Below are 14,186 nucleotides of genomic sequence, written 5' to 3'. Positions count from 1 at the left end.
CAGCCTAAAGGAATGACTAATGGTGTTATGTCAGGTATGTAGTAGTATTTGGTGGCCGAGGGGAGGTGAGCTTCTGGTTCCCTTCAAATTCCTGAAACCAGAGCTGATGAGGACAAATAGGGAGAGGCTCATTTGAGGTGGGGGCCCTCCGACTAGGATGCCCGATGGGCTCAGCTGCATCCTGTAGGCTCTTTACTCCTGGGAGGAATGGAGGCTTCTGTTGGCTGCCCATCCCTCTGCAGGTGCGTCCAGGCTGGGGCTCCGCTGGGCATAGAGCCTCAGAGAAGGCAGGGCCTGGGGCAGCCAGGCCCCCTGCGTGGGCCAACCTGACAGAGAAAGGTTCTTGCCCTGTCTCTGGGGACGCTGGGGCGGGGCAGGGAGAGAGGTGCTGGGCAGGGCCAGTGCCCTGGTCCTTGCCCTCTGAGAGTGGATGGGTGGGGGCGGCGGCGACAGCATTCCTGGCTGTGAGCCCAGAGGAGTCTTTTGTAATCACAACATGATCTCGTGTGCTGAGCAGTGAAGCCGGCAGGGAGAGGCCAGCAGAGGCCCGGCTCCGGTGGTGGCTCGGCGGCTCCGGCTTCCCTCCGGCTCTGGCTCCCCTGGGGCTGCTCTGGAATTCTCTCAGTGCCCACTGTTGCCATGCACTCGGCTGTGAGTGGCACCTCACCTTTGGCGGGGGGCTTCTGGGGGCTGGGAGGAGGCCGGGACACCAGGCAGCCACACTCTGGGGGCAGCTGGGGACAGCTGGGCCTGGGAGGAACAGGGCTGTGCCTAGGCCTGCAGGGGGCTGGGCAGGGGCGTTTGGCTACAAGGGAGACCCTGCAGCCACACAGGGAGAGACCTGGGGATTTCGGGGCAGAGGCATGGTTTGCTTAGGGTGGCTCCTCTGCTGGGCCTGCCCATGGAGCTGGCTCTCTCCTGCCCCGACTGCCGGAAAGAAGCTCAGGCCTGGAAAGGCTGGGCTCGCGACGGTGGCTCTTTCCCACAGGCTGGGCTGCAAGCCTGGGGAGTGGGGCCCGGGGCCTGGGAGCCCAGGACAGAGCAGGGGCTTCTCTTTTTTACCGTGGTTCTGGGCCTGGGAGCCAAACAGCTCCCCTCCTCGACCTCCTGAATCCCCTGGCAACTTCCCAGTCACGGCAGGTTCCGCTGCCAGAGCCATTTATAACTCTCATTCCTGCTCGGCAGGCTCTCTCGGCAGTGGAGCTCCCTGGAGAGCCCGGGGGAGGGGCAGCCCACTGCTGAGAGCTGAGGGCCCCGTATGAGGCCCTGATCTGAACCCCTGAGGAGGCAGAGAGCCAGGCAGACAAGACTAGTAGGGTGGGGACTTGGGACCTTCCATGTGCCATCCCCCCTTGTGAGCCTAGCTCCGGAGAGCCAGGGTCCATTCGTGGTAAGAATATGGTTCTCAGGTGAATGTGAAGGTTAGGGGCCTGATAAGGGATGGGCCCGGCAGTCAGGAGCTTGGGCCCCCTGCCCTCTGCAGGGGCCTCACGGAGCTGAGTCACCCCTGAGCAGGCAGGAAGAGAAGGATGCAGAGCTGGATCGGAGGATAGTGGCCCTTCGAAAGAAGAACCAGGCCTTACTCCGCAGGTACCAGGTGAGCGGGCTGTGATGGGCCGGGAAGGGCAGCTGGGTGGGCACTCCCTGTCTGTCTCGCAGACCCCTGCATGGCGGTCTCTCCCTGTAGGCTCTAGGCCTGGGGCCAGGGTTAGGGCCATGTGGTTCATCTCAGAAACTCTGAGAGGACCTTGGGGACTCTGTGATGCCGTGCCTCTGCCCCCTGGTGTCCCACTGGTGTCTCTCTGTGTAGGCCTGTCTGTGTGCGTCTGGGGGGCCATGGCCTGTGCTGACCCCGGGCCCTCCCGTAGGAGATCCAGGAAGACCGTCGGCAGGCGGAGCAGGGGGGCATGGCTGTGACCGCGCAGGAATTCCTCCGACCTGATGGCCTCACTGTCACTATCAGCCAGGTTCCCGGCGTAAGCCCCACCCCGGGGTGACAGCGTGGGTTGTTCACTCCTGTAGCTGCTCTGCGAGTGCTGACGGAGGGTCTGTAGTTTACAGGGCACCATGCCAGGCCCTGGGGACCCGGCCCTGTGAGGAGGTGGAGGCCCAGCCTGCGTCAGGGGAAGACAACTGCTCCTGCTCCTCTGTTTCCTCCACTCACAGTTCTGGGGCTCACCCGTCAGTTCCCAGCCTTCTGCAGCCCAGCCCACCCAGTTCCCCTGCACCCAAAGGGCCACAGCTGAAAGGCCACCGAATAGAAGCCTCCCCATACCCTTTCCCAGTCCCATAGCCCTGCACCTGTGCTGTAAACCACAGGCTACTCCTAAAACCCAAACCCTACAGGGACAGAGAAGTGGGGCCGAAAGCCAGGAGCAGTATCGGAGGGACAAAGCCCCATTGTCCGAGTGCTTTGGATTTCCCAGCTCAGAGATGACAGGCTGCTATGGCATCTTGGGCCCCAGGGTGGCCCCAGGGCCTGGATAACCTAATGCCACTGGCATGTGAATGCCCCATAGAATCAGCTCCTCTATGGGCATTCCAGGGAGGTCCAGGGCTGGAAGCCAGCCTTGGGGAACCTCCCAGAGGACTCAGTGCCCAGCTCTGCTCAGCCCTGCCCATGTGGCCTGAGGGCATGGCATCCCATTCCGCAGGAGAAGCGGGTTGTCAGCCGGAACTGGGTGAGATCCCTTGGACCTGAAGCAGCCAGTGCGATGCTTGAGGACGAGGAGGTGGAGTATCACACCGGTACTTTCTGCCTGGGGGACCGGGTGGAGCTGGCTGTGACCATGGAGAACAGAGCTGAGGTAAGCAGGGTGGGCGGGGGAAGCCCAGGCACCAGGCCAACAGCCTCTTCTTACCTGGCTGTGCCACACCACCCATCCTCACCTCCTCCAGGCCAAGCGGATCGTAAGTGAGAAGCCCACCAGAGCAAAGAACCGGGGGGCAGGAGGGTCACCTGGAGGGGGCTTGGGCCGGACCCCCTCCATGCAGATGGCCGTCAGCTCGGATTCGGCACGGAAGGTACATCTTCAAGAGAGGATGGGGACATGAAAGTGGCAGTGCTCATTTGGGGGAGGCGGAGAAGCTGAGTCACATATGTCCCTCATCTATGGGGACATGCCCAGGTAGCATCAGCAAAAATTCCCACCCCTTCTTCCTTTCTCTGGCCAGTCTCCACGTTGGGCGGGCCTTGCAGTGAGAGACAGGAGAAGTCAGAGGTCAGCCCCTTACCCTAACTGGATCTCTGACGGGCCTCGGGGTGGGCCAGGAGGCTGCAGGGGACTGGCCATGTGCCAGGTGTGACCTCTAGGTGGCAGCAGCCCCTACTACTGGCTCTTGCTGACTGCTGCCAGATGCCTCTCCACTCTGGCCCTGTCCATACCCTCCCTCCCCTATAACCCCGTGGATAGGTGCTATTATTATCCTCATTTTACAGATGAGAAAATGATACACAGAGAGGTTAAGTAACTTGCCCAAAAGACACAGCTAACAAGTGGATGGAAACCGTATCTATGGCAAACAACACGTTAGAGACGGAATGGATTTAATTTTTAGACGGGGACGTGGAAACCTGGAGAGGAAGGGGTTAGTAGTATCCAGATTTCCACTCCAAGCCCAGGCCTTCCTGCTTCTACCCCATGGTGCTGAGTGTCTTCTCCCTGCAGGGTGCTCGGGAGCCCCAGAGTCCAGGTCCGGTCCCAGGCCCGGTTCCCCACCGACCAGTGGGGGGACCCCAGGAAGTGGGCTGGGACTATGCCCAGTGGAAGCAGGAGCGGGAACAGATCGACCTGGCCCGTGTGGCCAGGCACAGAGACGCACAGGGTGACTGGCGCCGCCCGTGGGACCTGGACAAGGCCAAGCCCACGTGGGTGGCGGGGCTGGGCAGCTTGTTGGACTGACATGCTTGTGGGGCTTAGGGCAGGATTAACTGTGGGTGCTTCTTGGAGGGCTGGTGAGACCGTCTCCAGGGTGGTTAAGAGTCTTCCTGGGCCCTCTGGTTGGGCCCTGGGCTCAGGGCGGGCACCGGGTCCCCCACCTTTCCCCCATCTGTTCTGGGGTTGGAGCTGGGGGAGGCAGCGGTTGTGTGAGGCTTGCCCTAGCTTGTGTCTATCCCACAGCAGCCTGACTCTCTGGCTCCACAGGCTACAGGACTCCAGCAAGCCTCGAGAAGAGGGCCCGGCCAGGGCGGGCGGCACCAGGGGTGAGCCAATACCCACCGCAACTCCTTCCCCTCCTTGGCTTTTATCACAGCCTCCCCCCACCCCCTGCTTCCCCTCCTTTCTCTGTCTCTTGGTGTGCCACTTATTTCTGGAGCTAGAAAGAGGCATGGAAGAACATCTTCCTTCCTCTCCCTTGCTATTAGAGCAGGGCACCTTCCCTCCCTCCAAACCCACAGCTCCTACCCTGGGTTCTGACCCCAGCAGTTCCGGGGAGGAGGCTCACAGGAAGTCTGCACTGGGATCCTTTTGAAGTTGGTCCCTCACGGGTGAAAGCTCCAGTCTCCCTGTCCCTGGCCTGTTGTAGGGACAGAGCTCTTAGAACTGCTGGTCCCCTTACTTCACATAGGAGGAAGCTGGGGCTGGAGAGGCTCAGCCAGCTACCTAGCCAGGAATGGCAAAGTGAGCACAGGCACCCAGCTCTCTCGATCCCCAGACCGGGGCTCTTTTGGGGAGTCAGAACACCCACAACTGGACTAGGAGAAAGACAGACAGCTTCCTGGTCCTGGAAAAATGGTGTTGCTTCCTTGGATCCTTTATCACCCCACTCTTTCCCCATTTCCTTTGCCCCACTTAGGTCCCAGGAGCCACCGAAAGCTACAGCCCCCACCCTTGTCCCCTGATGGTAAAGGTGAGTTGGGAATAAAGGAGGAGCAGGGTTGCATGAGCTGGTGAAGGAGCTGGGCTGCCATGCCCTCTTCTCTGCTTGATTCGTGGGCCATCTCTTGCAGGTGGTACTACTCGGGGTGGGCAACCCAGCAGATCCTCAGTGGTGTCTGCCACACGAAGCAAAGCCCGGGGGACAGAGAGGCTGACGGGCAGGGCCCGCAGGTAACAGGGGGCAGGGGGCAAAATCAGGGGAATCATCTGGGCTTCCTGATTTCCGGGATCTCCCTTGCCCCTGGGAGGTCAGGACCAGCACTGGTCCAGCTTCATGCTCCGGGCCTCGGGGCCGCTGCCTCCTGCCTGACGGCTGCCTGGCGGCAGGTTAATGAGGTTCCAGGAGAGGCCAGCAGCAAAGGCAGCAGCAGCGAGAGCCTGGTGCCCAGGGAGGCCGCAGTAATTACAGCAGTTGCCTTCCCCCAGGAAGTCAGGCATGCCTTTCCCAGGCGGTGCAGGCAGGGACACGTCCAGAGTCTCCATGGAACTCAGGGTGGCCCAGGCCTGGCCATAAACATCAGCTGGGCACCTGGGATGGAGCTCAAGTGGCTAGCGTTCAGAGGAAATGGCAGGATTTGGGGGAACAAGGTCGGGTTGGAAGGGAAGTATCCTGGAGCCTTGTTCTGGCTCTGACACTCCTCTGAGACCCTTGGGGTCTAGTTGCTCCCTGGGAACATGGGCCCCTGGCTACAGAGCAACTGATGTGAAGGGCATGGGTAGGAGTAGACCCTGCCATGTGTCGTGTTTCTACAGGTGGGAGACGAAGGAAGTCAAGGAGGAGCTGGAGAGCCAGGAGGTGGGTGTTTGGGAATAGGATGGGACGGGCTGGGGATCTGAGCCCTGAATTCGCCAGCCAGCAGGGCCAATCTCTTGTTTCAGGGAAGCCAAAGTACCAGAAAGAGTCGGAGCGAGGAGGAACACTCACAGAAGCAGAGCGAGGTGGAGCTGAGCAGACCCACAAGTGCCCCAGCAACCAGCCCAGCCCCGGTATCCCCAGAGGGGCCAAAAAGGGAGTCAGGAGTCTCGATAGCCAGTCCAGAACCTGCCTCTCCACAAAACACTGACTTGGTTCCCCTTGACCTTTCTCTAGGAGGAGCCAGTAGCCCTGGGCCCGGGGCGAGTGTGTGTGTGCTCCCTCCAAGGCCTGGAGCCCAGGAGAACCCTGTGTCCCGGCCAGATGGTTCTGAGCAGCTCCCGGGGTGGAATGACCCCCAGGCTGAGCCGGAAGTACAGACTTGCTCCAAGCCCCAAGGAGGAGCAGGGCCCTTAGAGCCCAGAGAAGACAGGTCTGGCAAGGCTGGGGCCCAGCAGGGCTTGGCACAACGAAGCAGGCCCACCAGGGGAATGGGCCAAAGAGCAAGGGGCGCAGGAGGTGTGAGAAGCAGGACAGGAGGTCCGGGCCCCGCGGGAAGATGCTGAGCAAAGCCCCTGGGAGCAAAGGGGCCGGGCTGGGCAGAGGAGGAGGGTAGAATGCAGTCAGGACTCTTGTGCGTGGTGGGTGTCTGGTTGCTGGTGGCTTGTGGCAGTCCAGCTGAGCAGTTGGGCAAACTTTCCAGTGGGGTGACATCGTGAGGGCAAGGAGCTGGCCTTCCTTGTATCTCAGGTGCACATCCCTGTGTACGGGTGTGTTTTCACCTGCAGGTAAAGCTCCTGGTGTATTCCTATGTCACACCTGGTCTCTGAGGCTGGCAAGAAAGCGAGGCTTGGAAACACTCAGCACCTGGCTCACCTGGCCTCTATCACCCCCAGGGCCTGGCTTCTCTTTCCAGCTGTGGCTTTGGAGGTGGAGGCAGCCTCAGTAGCTGGCAGGACCAGCCCAGGCCTGGGCCCTTTCCCATGCCTCTGCCTTGCACCCAGGTGACTCACAGCCCCAGACTCACAGGATGGCAAACGAGTGGAACATCAGCCATCAGCTGGCAGCCTCCTGCCTTCCTGGAAGAGGAGGCTGAGGCCCAGAAAGGGAGGGCACAGCAGGTGGGGGCTGAGCTGGGGACAGGAGAATGGAGCTCAGGTCTCCTCTGCAAAAGAGAGGGTTCCTGGAAAGGCCTCCTCTCTGAAATGGGGTGGAGTTGGGTGGTGAGAGAATAGCCTCCCCGCCCCCCCCCACCCCTCCACAGTAGGGTGGGAAAGCTCACCAGCAGGGACACCCTCCCCCCTACCCAGGTCAGACTTCAAGTGTACCCCAAGGGGAGGGAAGAAGGCAGCCCTGCAGCCCAGGGCCATTTCCTGCCATCTCCTACTTCCTCTTCCCCACCACCTCCCTGCACCAAGGTCATGCAATAGCAAGGACTCAGACGAGGGACAGAGAAACAGCGACTCTGGCGAAGTACAACTTCAGGACTTGTCTTTCCTACTTAGTCTCTGTTCCTGCCCCTCCCCTGAGGCCCACGGCTGGTGAATTATTCAGACTCCGCACAAGCTGTGGCTTCCTCTCAATTCAACAAACATTTCCTGAGCACCCACTACCAGCAGTGCAGCCGGTGGGCGATGGTGACTTTGCCAGCAAGAGGGAGGGAGAAACTCAGGCATCCAGCAGCCCCAGGCTGCACAGCAGGAGCCATTCTTGGCTGCAAGAGCCTGACTGGAGCTGGGGATGGTGGGAGGAGCCCAAAGGGAACCATCTCACTTCTGCTCGAAAAGGCAGGTGCCCCTTCCTTTCTCACCACGTGTGTCTTTTGCCCCCCAAGCTCCTGCCTGGATCTCCCCATGTGGCCCCCTCTGTTCCCTTCCTCTTTGGCCCTGTGGTGGTGGCTGCTCCTCTCTGCTGAGGGTCCCAGGCCTCACTCACCAGCCTCTCTGGGTTCTCTAGGGAGTGTCCAGATCATGCTCAGGGTTTCTCCACTGTGGACGGGAGGAAGGGCTGCAGGAAGCATGAGGAGGGGGTGTCTTTTCAGCAGATCAGATTGTTTAGAGCAGTGCTTCTCACATGTTAAGGCGCAGAGTATTGCAGGTCCTAATTCGGTAGGTCTGTGGGGGGCCTGGCAATGTGCATTTCTAATCGGCTCCAGGTGACAGCTGTGCTGCTGGGTTGAGTGCTTCCTGGGTTGAGTAGGAAGGGTTTGGGCTGGGAGATATGGTGAGCTAGGGCCAAAGACAGACTCTAGACTCTAAGGACTTGTTGCTGGCTATGTCGGGGACCCGGCGAGGGCTGCCCTGGCCGGGTGTAAGCTTCCTGGCTTCAGAGTTGGGTGGGCAGCTGAGGCACCTGGGAAGGTGCCAGAGAGGCCAGTGAGTGGGTGGTGCCAACTTCCTGTAGCGGGGAGTGAGGAGACTGGTTAGCTGGTTGGAAATGGGATAAGGTGAAGGGGGTGGAAGAGGTTGGTGTGGAATTTTGAAAAGGCTTGGGAATATTCTTATGCATGTGGGAAGACCCCTCTGAGACATGAATAGGTAAGGGCGAATGATTCCAACTGAAGTTTTCCTCTTGCTCTCCAGTCATACATATATGTATTTGGAGCAGGGGCCTGGGCCTGACCCATGACTCCCAAAGGATAGAGGTGGGGAAGAGCAGATTCAAGCAGAGCCCTTGAATTCAGATGTCTCAAAATAATAATAACAGTAATCATCATCATCACCATCATCATCAAGAATCTGAATTCTAACATTCACAAACTGCTCCCAACGGCCATCCCCCGCCCCGCCTCCATGGTACCAACCGTATAGACAGGCCTTCGTTAGAGGGTATATGTCAAGGTATGTCTGACTATGGGATGGGGATGTAGAATTCAGGCAGAACTCTGGCTCGGCCCTTACAAACAGGACCTAAGCAGTAGAGAAAGCTGGGCAAGGGGCGCCTGGGTGGCTCGGGTGGGCGTCTGACTCTTGATTTTAGCTCAAGTCATGATCTCGCGGTTCGTGGGATCAAGCCCCAAGTTGGAGCACAGCCTCTTTGGTATTCTCTCTCTTTCTCTCTCTTTCTCTCCCTGTGCCCCTACCCTGCTCACGTGCCCTCTCTTGAAATAAATGAACTTAAAAAAAAAAAAAAGAAAGAAAAGAAAAGAAAGCTGGGCAGAAGGGCTATGGAAAAATAGGGTTTCTCTCTCTGAGGGTAACATCTAGAAGGACATTAGGAGAAAGGATGTCATGGGAGTCACTAGGGGTTAGAGAGTGCAGAGACCAGCACAGGCGGTCTTCACTCTAGGAAGACTGTAGTGCCAGAAAAGTATCACAGCTTTTCTCAACAAAGGGGGAGCCTTCTTCAGGGCAGCAGTTAAGGGGGCGAGCACCCTCCTCCCCTGGGATGGAACCAGCCGTGGAGAAGGAGGGAAGCATAGACACCCCTCCATAAACCTCAGGGTCATGGGAGCCTGGCTGCAACAATTCCTGGCTCCTTTGTCTAAAGGCCTGGCTGGGAGACTTCCTCTTAGATGCCTCTTTCCTCTCCAACCAGCTGACAAGACTTTCCTCAAAGGTGGGAAGCTCTTCATGAGACAGCACTATTGGGAACCCAGGCACAGAGCTGGAGGAACTGAGAAGGAAGGTGCCTGCAGAATAGTAGAGCAATGACAGCTTAGGGCCTCATAACACAGAGGGCAGAAGGGGCAGAATCTCTCTCCATCCTGAGCCCCTATCACCTGGGCAGAGGGGAGCAGCAGACCATATTGCAAGGGAGGTATGTTTTTTGAGGAGAGGCAGCAGGGTAGGAACAGACATGGCCTAGGTCTGTCATCAGCTAGCTGGGTAACCTTGGTCAAGTTAAACCTCTAAGGCCTTGGTTTTCTTATCTGAAAAATGGGGCCAGTAACACCTACCTTGAAGGGTTGTCAAGAAAATGAAAGAGAATGCAAAATATCCCCGGCCCACAGCAGGCACTCTATCAGCAGTAGCCTGGCACTCAGTCATTGTGTGTTAAATAAATGGATAGCTATTTGGTTTGATCTCTGTCTACTTTGTTTCCTATCCTCTCCTTTACCTTCTCTTCCGGTCTCATCTTCACTAGGATCAGAACACTTCAGGGAAACAAGGGATGGTTTGTAAAGTTTCCCCAGCCTTCCAGGACAGTGAGCTTCCTTTACTCAGAAAGCTCAGTTGACTGGAGTTCAGAGCCTCACGAGCTGGGTCACCGAGATTCCTAAGCATTGCCCCTACCTCTGCACACCGACTTCCACAGGTCAGCGCATTCCCTCTTCTGTTTCCATCAGTGGCACTCTCACGAACTCCCACCACAGTCTTTGCTTAATATTTTCCTCAGAAACAAACTCCCTTGTGGGGTTTGCTCAGATCTCCTGGAGTTAAGGGTTCCCCCCCCCCCAAAGGAGCAGCACGACTGTATTTTCTTACAGTCAAGGAAGAGCCAGCTATCTAACAAGGCACAAGTTTGGAGAGTTGACCACCAGTCAATTTCAGTCCCAACCCTGGCTTCAGGGACAGGAATAACAGGAAAAGATGGCACACAACCCCTCCTATCCCCCCACCTCCCCCCAAGAAACCCCCAAAGGAAATGGCAAACATCCCCACATGGCCATATCTTCTTATTTTGGGGACTAAGTTGGGAAGGGGGGTGTGGTCAAAGGAATAGGAGAAACTAAAGATACCACTTCACCCTGCCTCTCCAGCCACTTATCAGTGTTCACAGACCCAGCAAGCAGCTCTGAGTGAGGACGGCCGGTGCTTTTGAGGAAGGGCTGACGCAGGGGGGGCCACGGTCTCACTGAGGGGAGGACTCGAGGCTGGGCAGGCAGGGAGAAGAGCGGCAAGAAGCACAGACTGAGGCTGCTTTCTCTCAAGTCGGCCTGCCTACGTCACGGCCCCTCATTAAGCATCCACTTGACGCCGACGAAGTGAAATAGCACAGACCTGGCACCAGAAAGAACAAGTGTGGCACCCACTGCTCCTTTTAAGGTCTGACTCAGGAGCAGCAGGCCCCAGGGCAGGAGGTGAGGCAAACACCATCCGTGGGAGGGGGAGGGAGGACTCTTTCAGGCCTGCCTCCTTTACCAGTTCTCCAGGGCAAGTTCTCCTGGCACCTTCAAAAGATAACCAGTAATGCAGCAGGCTCTCCCCCTTTTTCTTACAAACTCTGGGGATACAGTGTTTGCCTTTCTCCCAGCAGGGCAGCTGGCTTCAACTGAGAAAAAAAGTCAAAAGTCACCTTGTAGCCATCTGTCAAAACAGAAACACCTAAACCCTAAGTTATAGAATCGGAGGCAAAGTCTGGGCTGGTGGTTTTGATTTTAGAGTCAGAATCACCTGGAAAGCTAGTTAAAACACAAAGGCGGGCTCTAGCCTCTGAATCTCTCACCCAGTTGGCCTGGGATGGGGCCTAAGACATGGCATTTCGAACAAGTTCCCGGGTGATGCTGACGCTGATGGTCTGGGCCTTGCTATGGTGTTTATCACCTGCCCCTTTGCATTTCTTTCCAGGCATCACTTATGCCCAAAGGGACAGACACTCCCTAGAAAATACATTACCTCCTATGTCTATGCTGCACTTCTATTCCCAACATCTCCAAGCCCTCTCACATCTGTTACCTCCAGTTGCTCTCATGAATTCCCATTTGGTTAGGAGGAAAAAGCAGGGTCAAGGCCCTAACCAGTGCTATTACGGAGTCCGCAAGGTTCCTATTTTCCAGTTCAGGGTCCCTTCCAAGAACACACTGCCTCCCCTCACCAGGTCCTCATGATGCTGTGAGCTGCCCATGCACAGAGGCCGACTGCCATGACACAATACTGCCCCAACTACCAGTAGAGAGCTACTGGGGGGGGGGGGGGCGGCAGGTGGCCTCTAGGTCATAAGCTGGGCAGAGACCTCAACTCATGACTCTAAACACTGAGGTTAGCAGAGAGAGGTTTGTTTGCTTGTTTATTTATTTTTGAGAGAGGTATATTTAAAAGGAATTTCTTGGTAATCAACATAATTGCCTCTCTGGACACGTTGGCTTGGGGACTTTTGAGGCTTGCTTGGCACACTGCAGGCACTAAATAAATAGTTCTTGAATTAATGGTAGTGATTTGTGGAAAATATTCTACGGGGAGTTAAAATCATACTGCTGGTTAACTGATAAACTATTTTAAAAGCAGATTATTGAAGTTAAGAAAACAGGGCAGTGACAAGAGTAGATTCTTATTGGCATGTCTGTAAATTTCTTGAGGACAAGAATTCGGTGGGAATTTTCTGGTCCCTCAGTAGTAGCTTGGCCAGTGTTTATAGAATGTTTATATGGAACTGGTTTGGCCCAGGTGCTCCCCACTGACCAGGTGGCTCATGTACACAGTGCATGACTTTGGGAGCCGTGGCTGTTTGTACACTTAGGATGGAGAGCCTGGAAGAGCCTGGGCATGTGGTGAAAAAAAAAAGTCCTTGTTTTTTTATTTTTTAAACTAGCTACTAGAGGGAACAAAGAGTATAACAGGTTTTCTGGCAGCAGAAACCCACAAGCTATGTCAGCAATTAAAACAGATGTGACCCAAAACTGTCAATAAAGCAGGTATTTTTATAGCTCAACATTAGGCCGTAGGGTCGGAACAGAGGGGGCAAAGAACGGGCCACACAGTTTATGTTGTGTCTGTTGACTACTACATGGACTACAGCTGTGTATGTCTTGTGCCTGGAAAGAACAGGCAGGCTGAGCCCATGTCCTTTAACTTGGACATAAAGAAACTGTGGCCAGAGTGGCTGGTACAGCTGTGGTTTGCAGGGCTTCTCTTTAGCCTTCTACTCCCTCGAACCAGATTATGGGCTGTGGATGTGTGTATCCAAGTGGATTACGACAGTGACACCACACTGATACCAAGGCCAATTCTATCTAACGCAGTGATCAACCAGATGATCAACCAACTCTAGGCACTTCCTACTATGTGCCAGGCACCGGGCTTAGCGCTGGTCCGGTGAAATGAGCAAAGCTATTGTGGTCCTGCCCTCCAATGAGAGACAAAAAAAAAAAAAAAAAAAAGGGAAAAAGTATACAGCTGTGGCCCTTTTGTTATTGCATTGCAATTCCAGAAATACCTCCATTCTCTGCAGACAGGAAGGGGAGGACAATTATTACCCCTTTTAAATAGTTGTGGTAGCCCTAAAGCTCAGGACCTGACCTTTTGGTTCCCCTTAAAGAAACATGTAGAAACAAGTAGATGCTCTCCACCCAGCCTTTCAAAACAGGATATAAATACTCAACTGAAGAACACAGCATCTTAGAATTCCCTAGTGAAAACTGGAAAACAAGGTAGACAGAAGAGCTTCCAAAGCTGCGCTCTCATACTGTGCAGAAATCTAGAGCTGTTAGGCAGAAAAGTCTTTCTTAGGATTAAAACTTCAGAGACACATTTCTCTGCACCTCAGCATCATGGGGGAAAGAAATGATTCCAACACAAACTCAGTCTGAACAGCTTAGCAAACTCCTGGTCCTTCGCCCTCCAAAACTTCACTTTCAAAAGAGGATTATCTCCTCCTTCAAACTCAGGCTGCCAGGGCATAAATGTGCACAGTAACTTCTAATAGAAGTAAACACCTAGAAATGACCCTAATGGTGGAAGCAGTTAAAGGAGAGTAACCCCCCTTTGCACAGACCTCTCCTTCCTGATGGGCACTTCTGCAGCTGATTTCTAACCTATGAAAATAAAGCTGTTCGGCCACTGCTCCCCGCCAACCCAGCCCTGTTCTGGCCAAACAGTGCCCTTCTTATCAGCCAGCAGGCTCTTGCCGCACACCCCGCTGTATGTGCCCAATGCGTGAAGCTGTGTGCAACTGCAAAAGCCACATGTCACCGTCTACACAAAGGTGGGGGGGCAACTAGAAGAACCTTGGAAACTCTTTCACTTCCCTTCTGCTCTGCCTTACCAAGCCCTCTCACAAAAAGCCATTGTGTAGGCTGGAGAGGGAAATAAAAGAAGGGCGGACTTTTTCCATGCTCCCCTGCAGACTACAAGGTGATGTAAAAGCACAGAAGCTACCCCCAACAGCTCTGGAGAAGTGCAGGCCTCAGGGGGCCCCACCAACACGGCTTCTCACTCCACTTTGTACTGGGCAGCATTGTCTAATAATGAGCTGAGTTCAACTGTGTGCCGTGTATTTTGCAGCATTGCTAATCCCTTTTATTTTGCTTTGCACCCACCTGTCTTTTATTGTTTGCTTTAGGGCGTGAAAAAGCCTCACCTTTGAAGCAACCTACACCTTCTCTGAGCCATTTGGCTCTCTCACCTGCTCCACTGTGGACAAAGCTCTGGCCAACCACTGCAGGTGTGTCAGCACCTCTTTCCCAGTGTTGGCACTTTTCGAACTATCTAGGGGCCAGTGGTTTAAAGGTGAGAACAGTGGTGCCGTCGGGTGGCCTATCCTCACCGCAGCTCTCAGCCAGCTCAGTGTTTGTC

The 14,186-nt window shown here is 55.5% G+C and overlaps 1 protein-coding gene across 2 annotated transcripts; it reads left to right on the top strand.

Moving 5' to 3' along the window:
- The first annotated feature begins 507 nt into the window (after nucleotides 1-507).
- On the top strand, nucleotides 508-8,758 carry CCDC9B (coiled-coil domain containing 9B). 2 transcript variants are annotated; one of them, XM_040492280.1, is made up of 11 exons: nucleotides 508-651; nucleotides 1,484-1,597; nucleotides 1,869-1,976; nucleotides 2,655-2,807; nucleotides 2,899-3,024; nucleotides 3,669-3,868; nucleotides 4,146-4,204; nucleotides 4,798-4,851; nucleotides 4,952-5,051; nucleotides 5,634-5,676; nucleotides 5,760-8,758. In XM_040492280.1, the coding sequence occupies exons 1-11, from the start codon at nucleotides 640-642 to the stop codon at nucleotides 6,297-6,299; spliced, it is 1,509 nt and encodes a 502-aa protein (XP_040348214.1). In that variant the 5' UTR covers nucleotides 508-639; the 3' UTR covers nucleotides 6,300-8,758. The 2 variants fall into 2 exon arrangements, with proteins under 2 accessions (XP_040348214.1, XP_040348215.1); XM_040492281.1 differs by lacking the exon at nucleotides 508-651 and having other exon boundaries at nucleotides 1,397-1,597; nucleotides 1,811-1,976.
- Nucleotides 8,759-14,186: the final 5,428 nt, after the last annotated feature.

Source organism: Herpailurus yagouaroundi, unplaced genomic scaffold (genome assembly GCF_014898765.1).
Source record: "Herpailurus yagouaroundi ecotype Mexico unplaced genomic scaffold, PumYag 184, whole genome shotgun sequence".
Lineage (NCBI taxonomy): Eukaryota > Metazoa > Chordata > Mammalia > Carnivora > Felidae > Herpailurus > Herpailurus yagouaroundi.
The sequence above is the reverse complement of the archived record's forward strand: the minus strand, read 5'-3'. Positions and strand labels throughout refer to the sequence as shown.

Excerpts from the sequence above, each read along its gene's own strand:
- CCDC9B (XM_040492280.1), top strand. Across the intron at positions 1,977-2,654 it reads CTATCAGCCAGGTTCCCGGC|GAGAAGCGGGTTGTCAGCCG; the intron begins GTAAGCCCCACC and ends CCCATTCCGCAG. Across the intron at positions 3,025-3,668 it reads GCTCGGATTCGGCACGGAAG|GGTGCTCGGGAGCCCCAGAG; the intron begins GTACATCTTCAA and ends TTCTCCCTGCAG.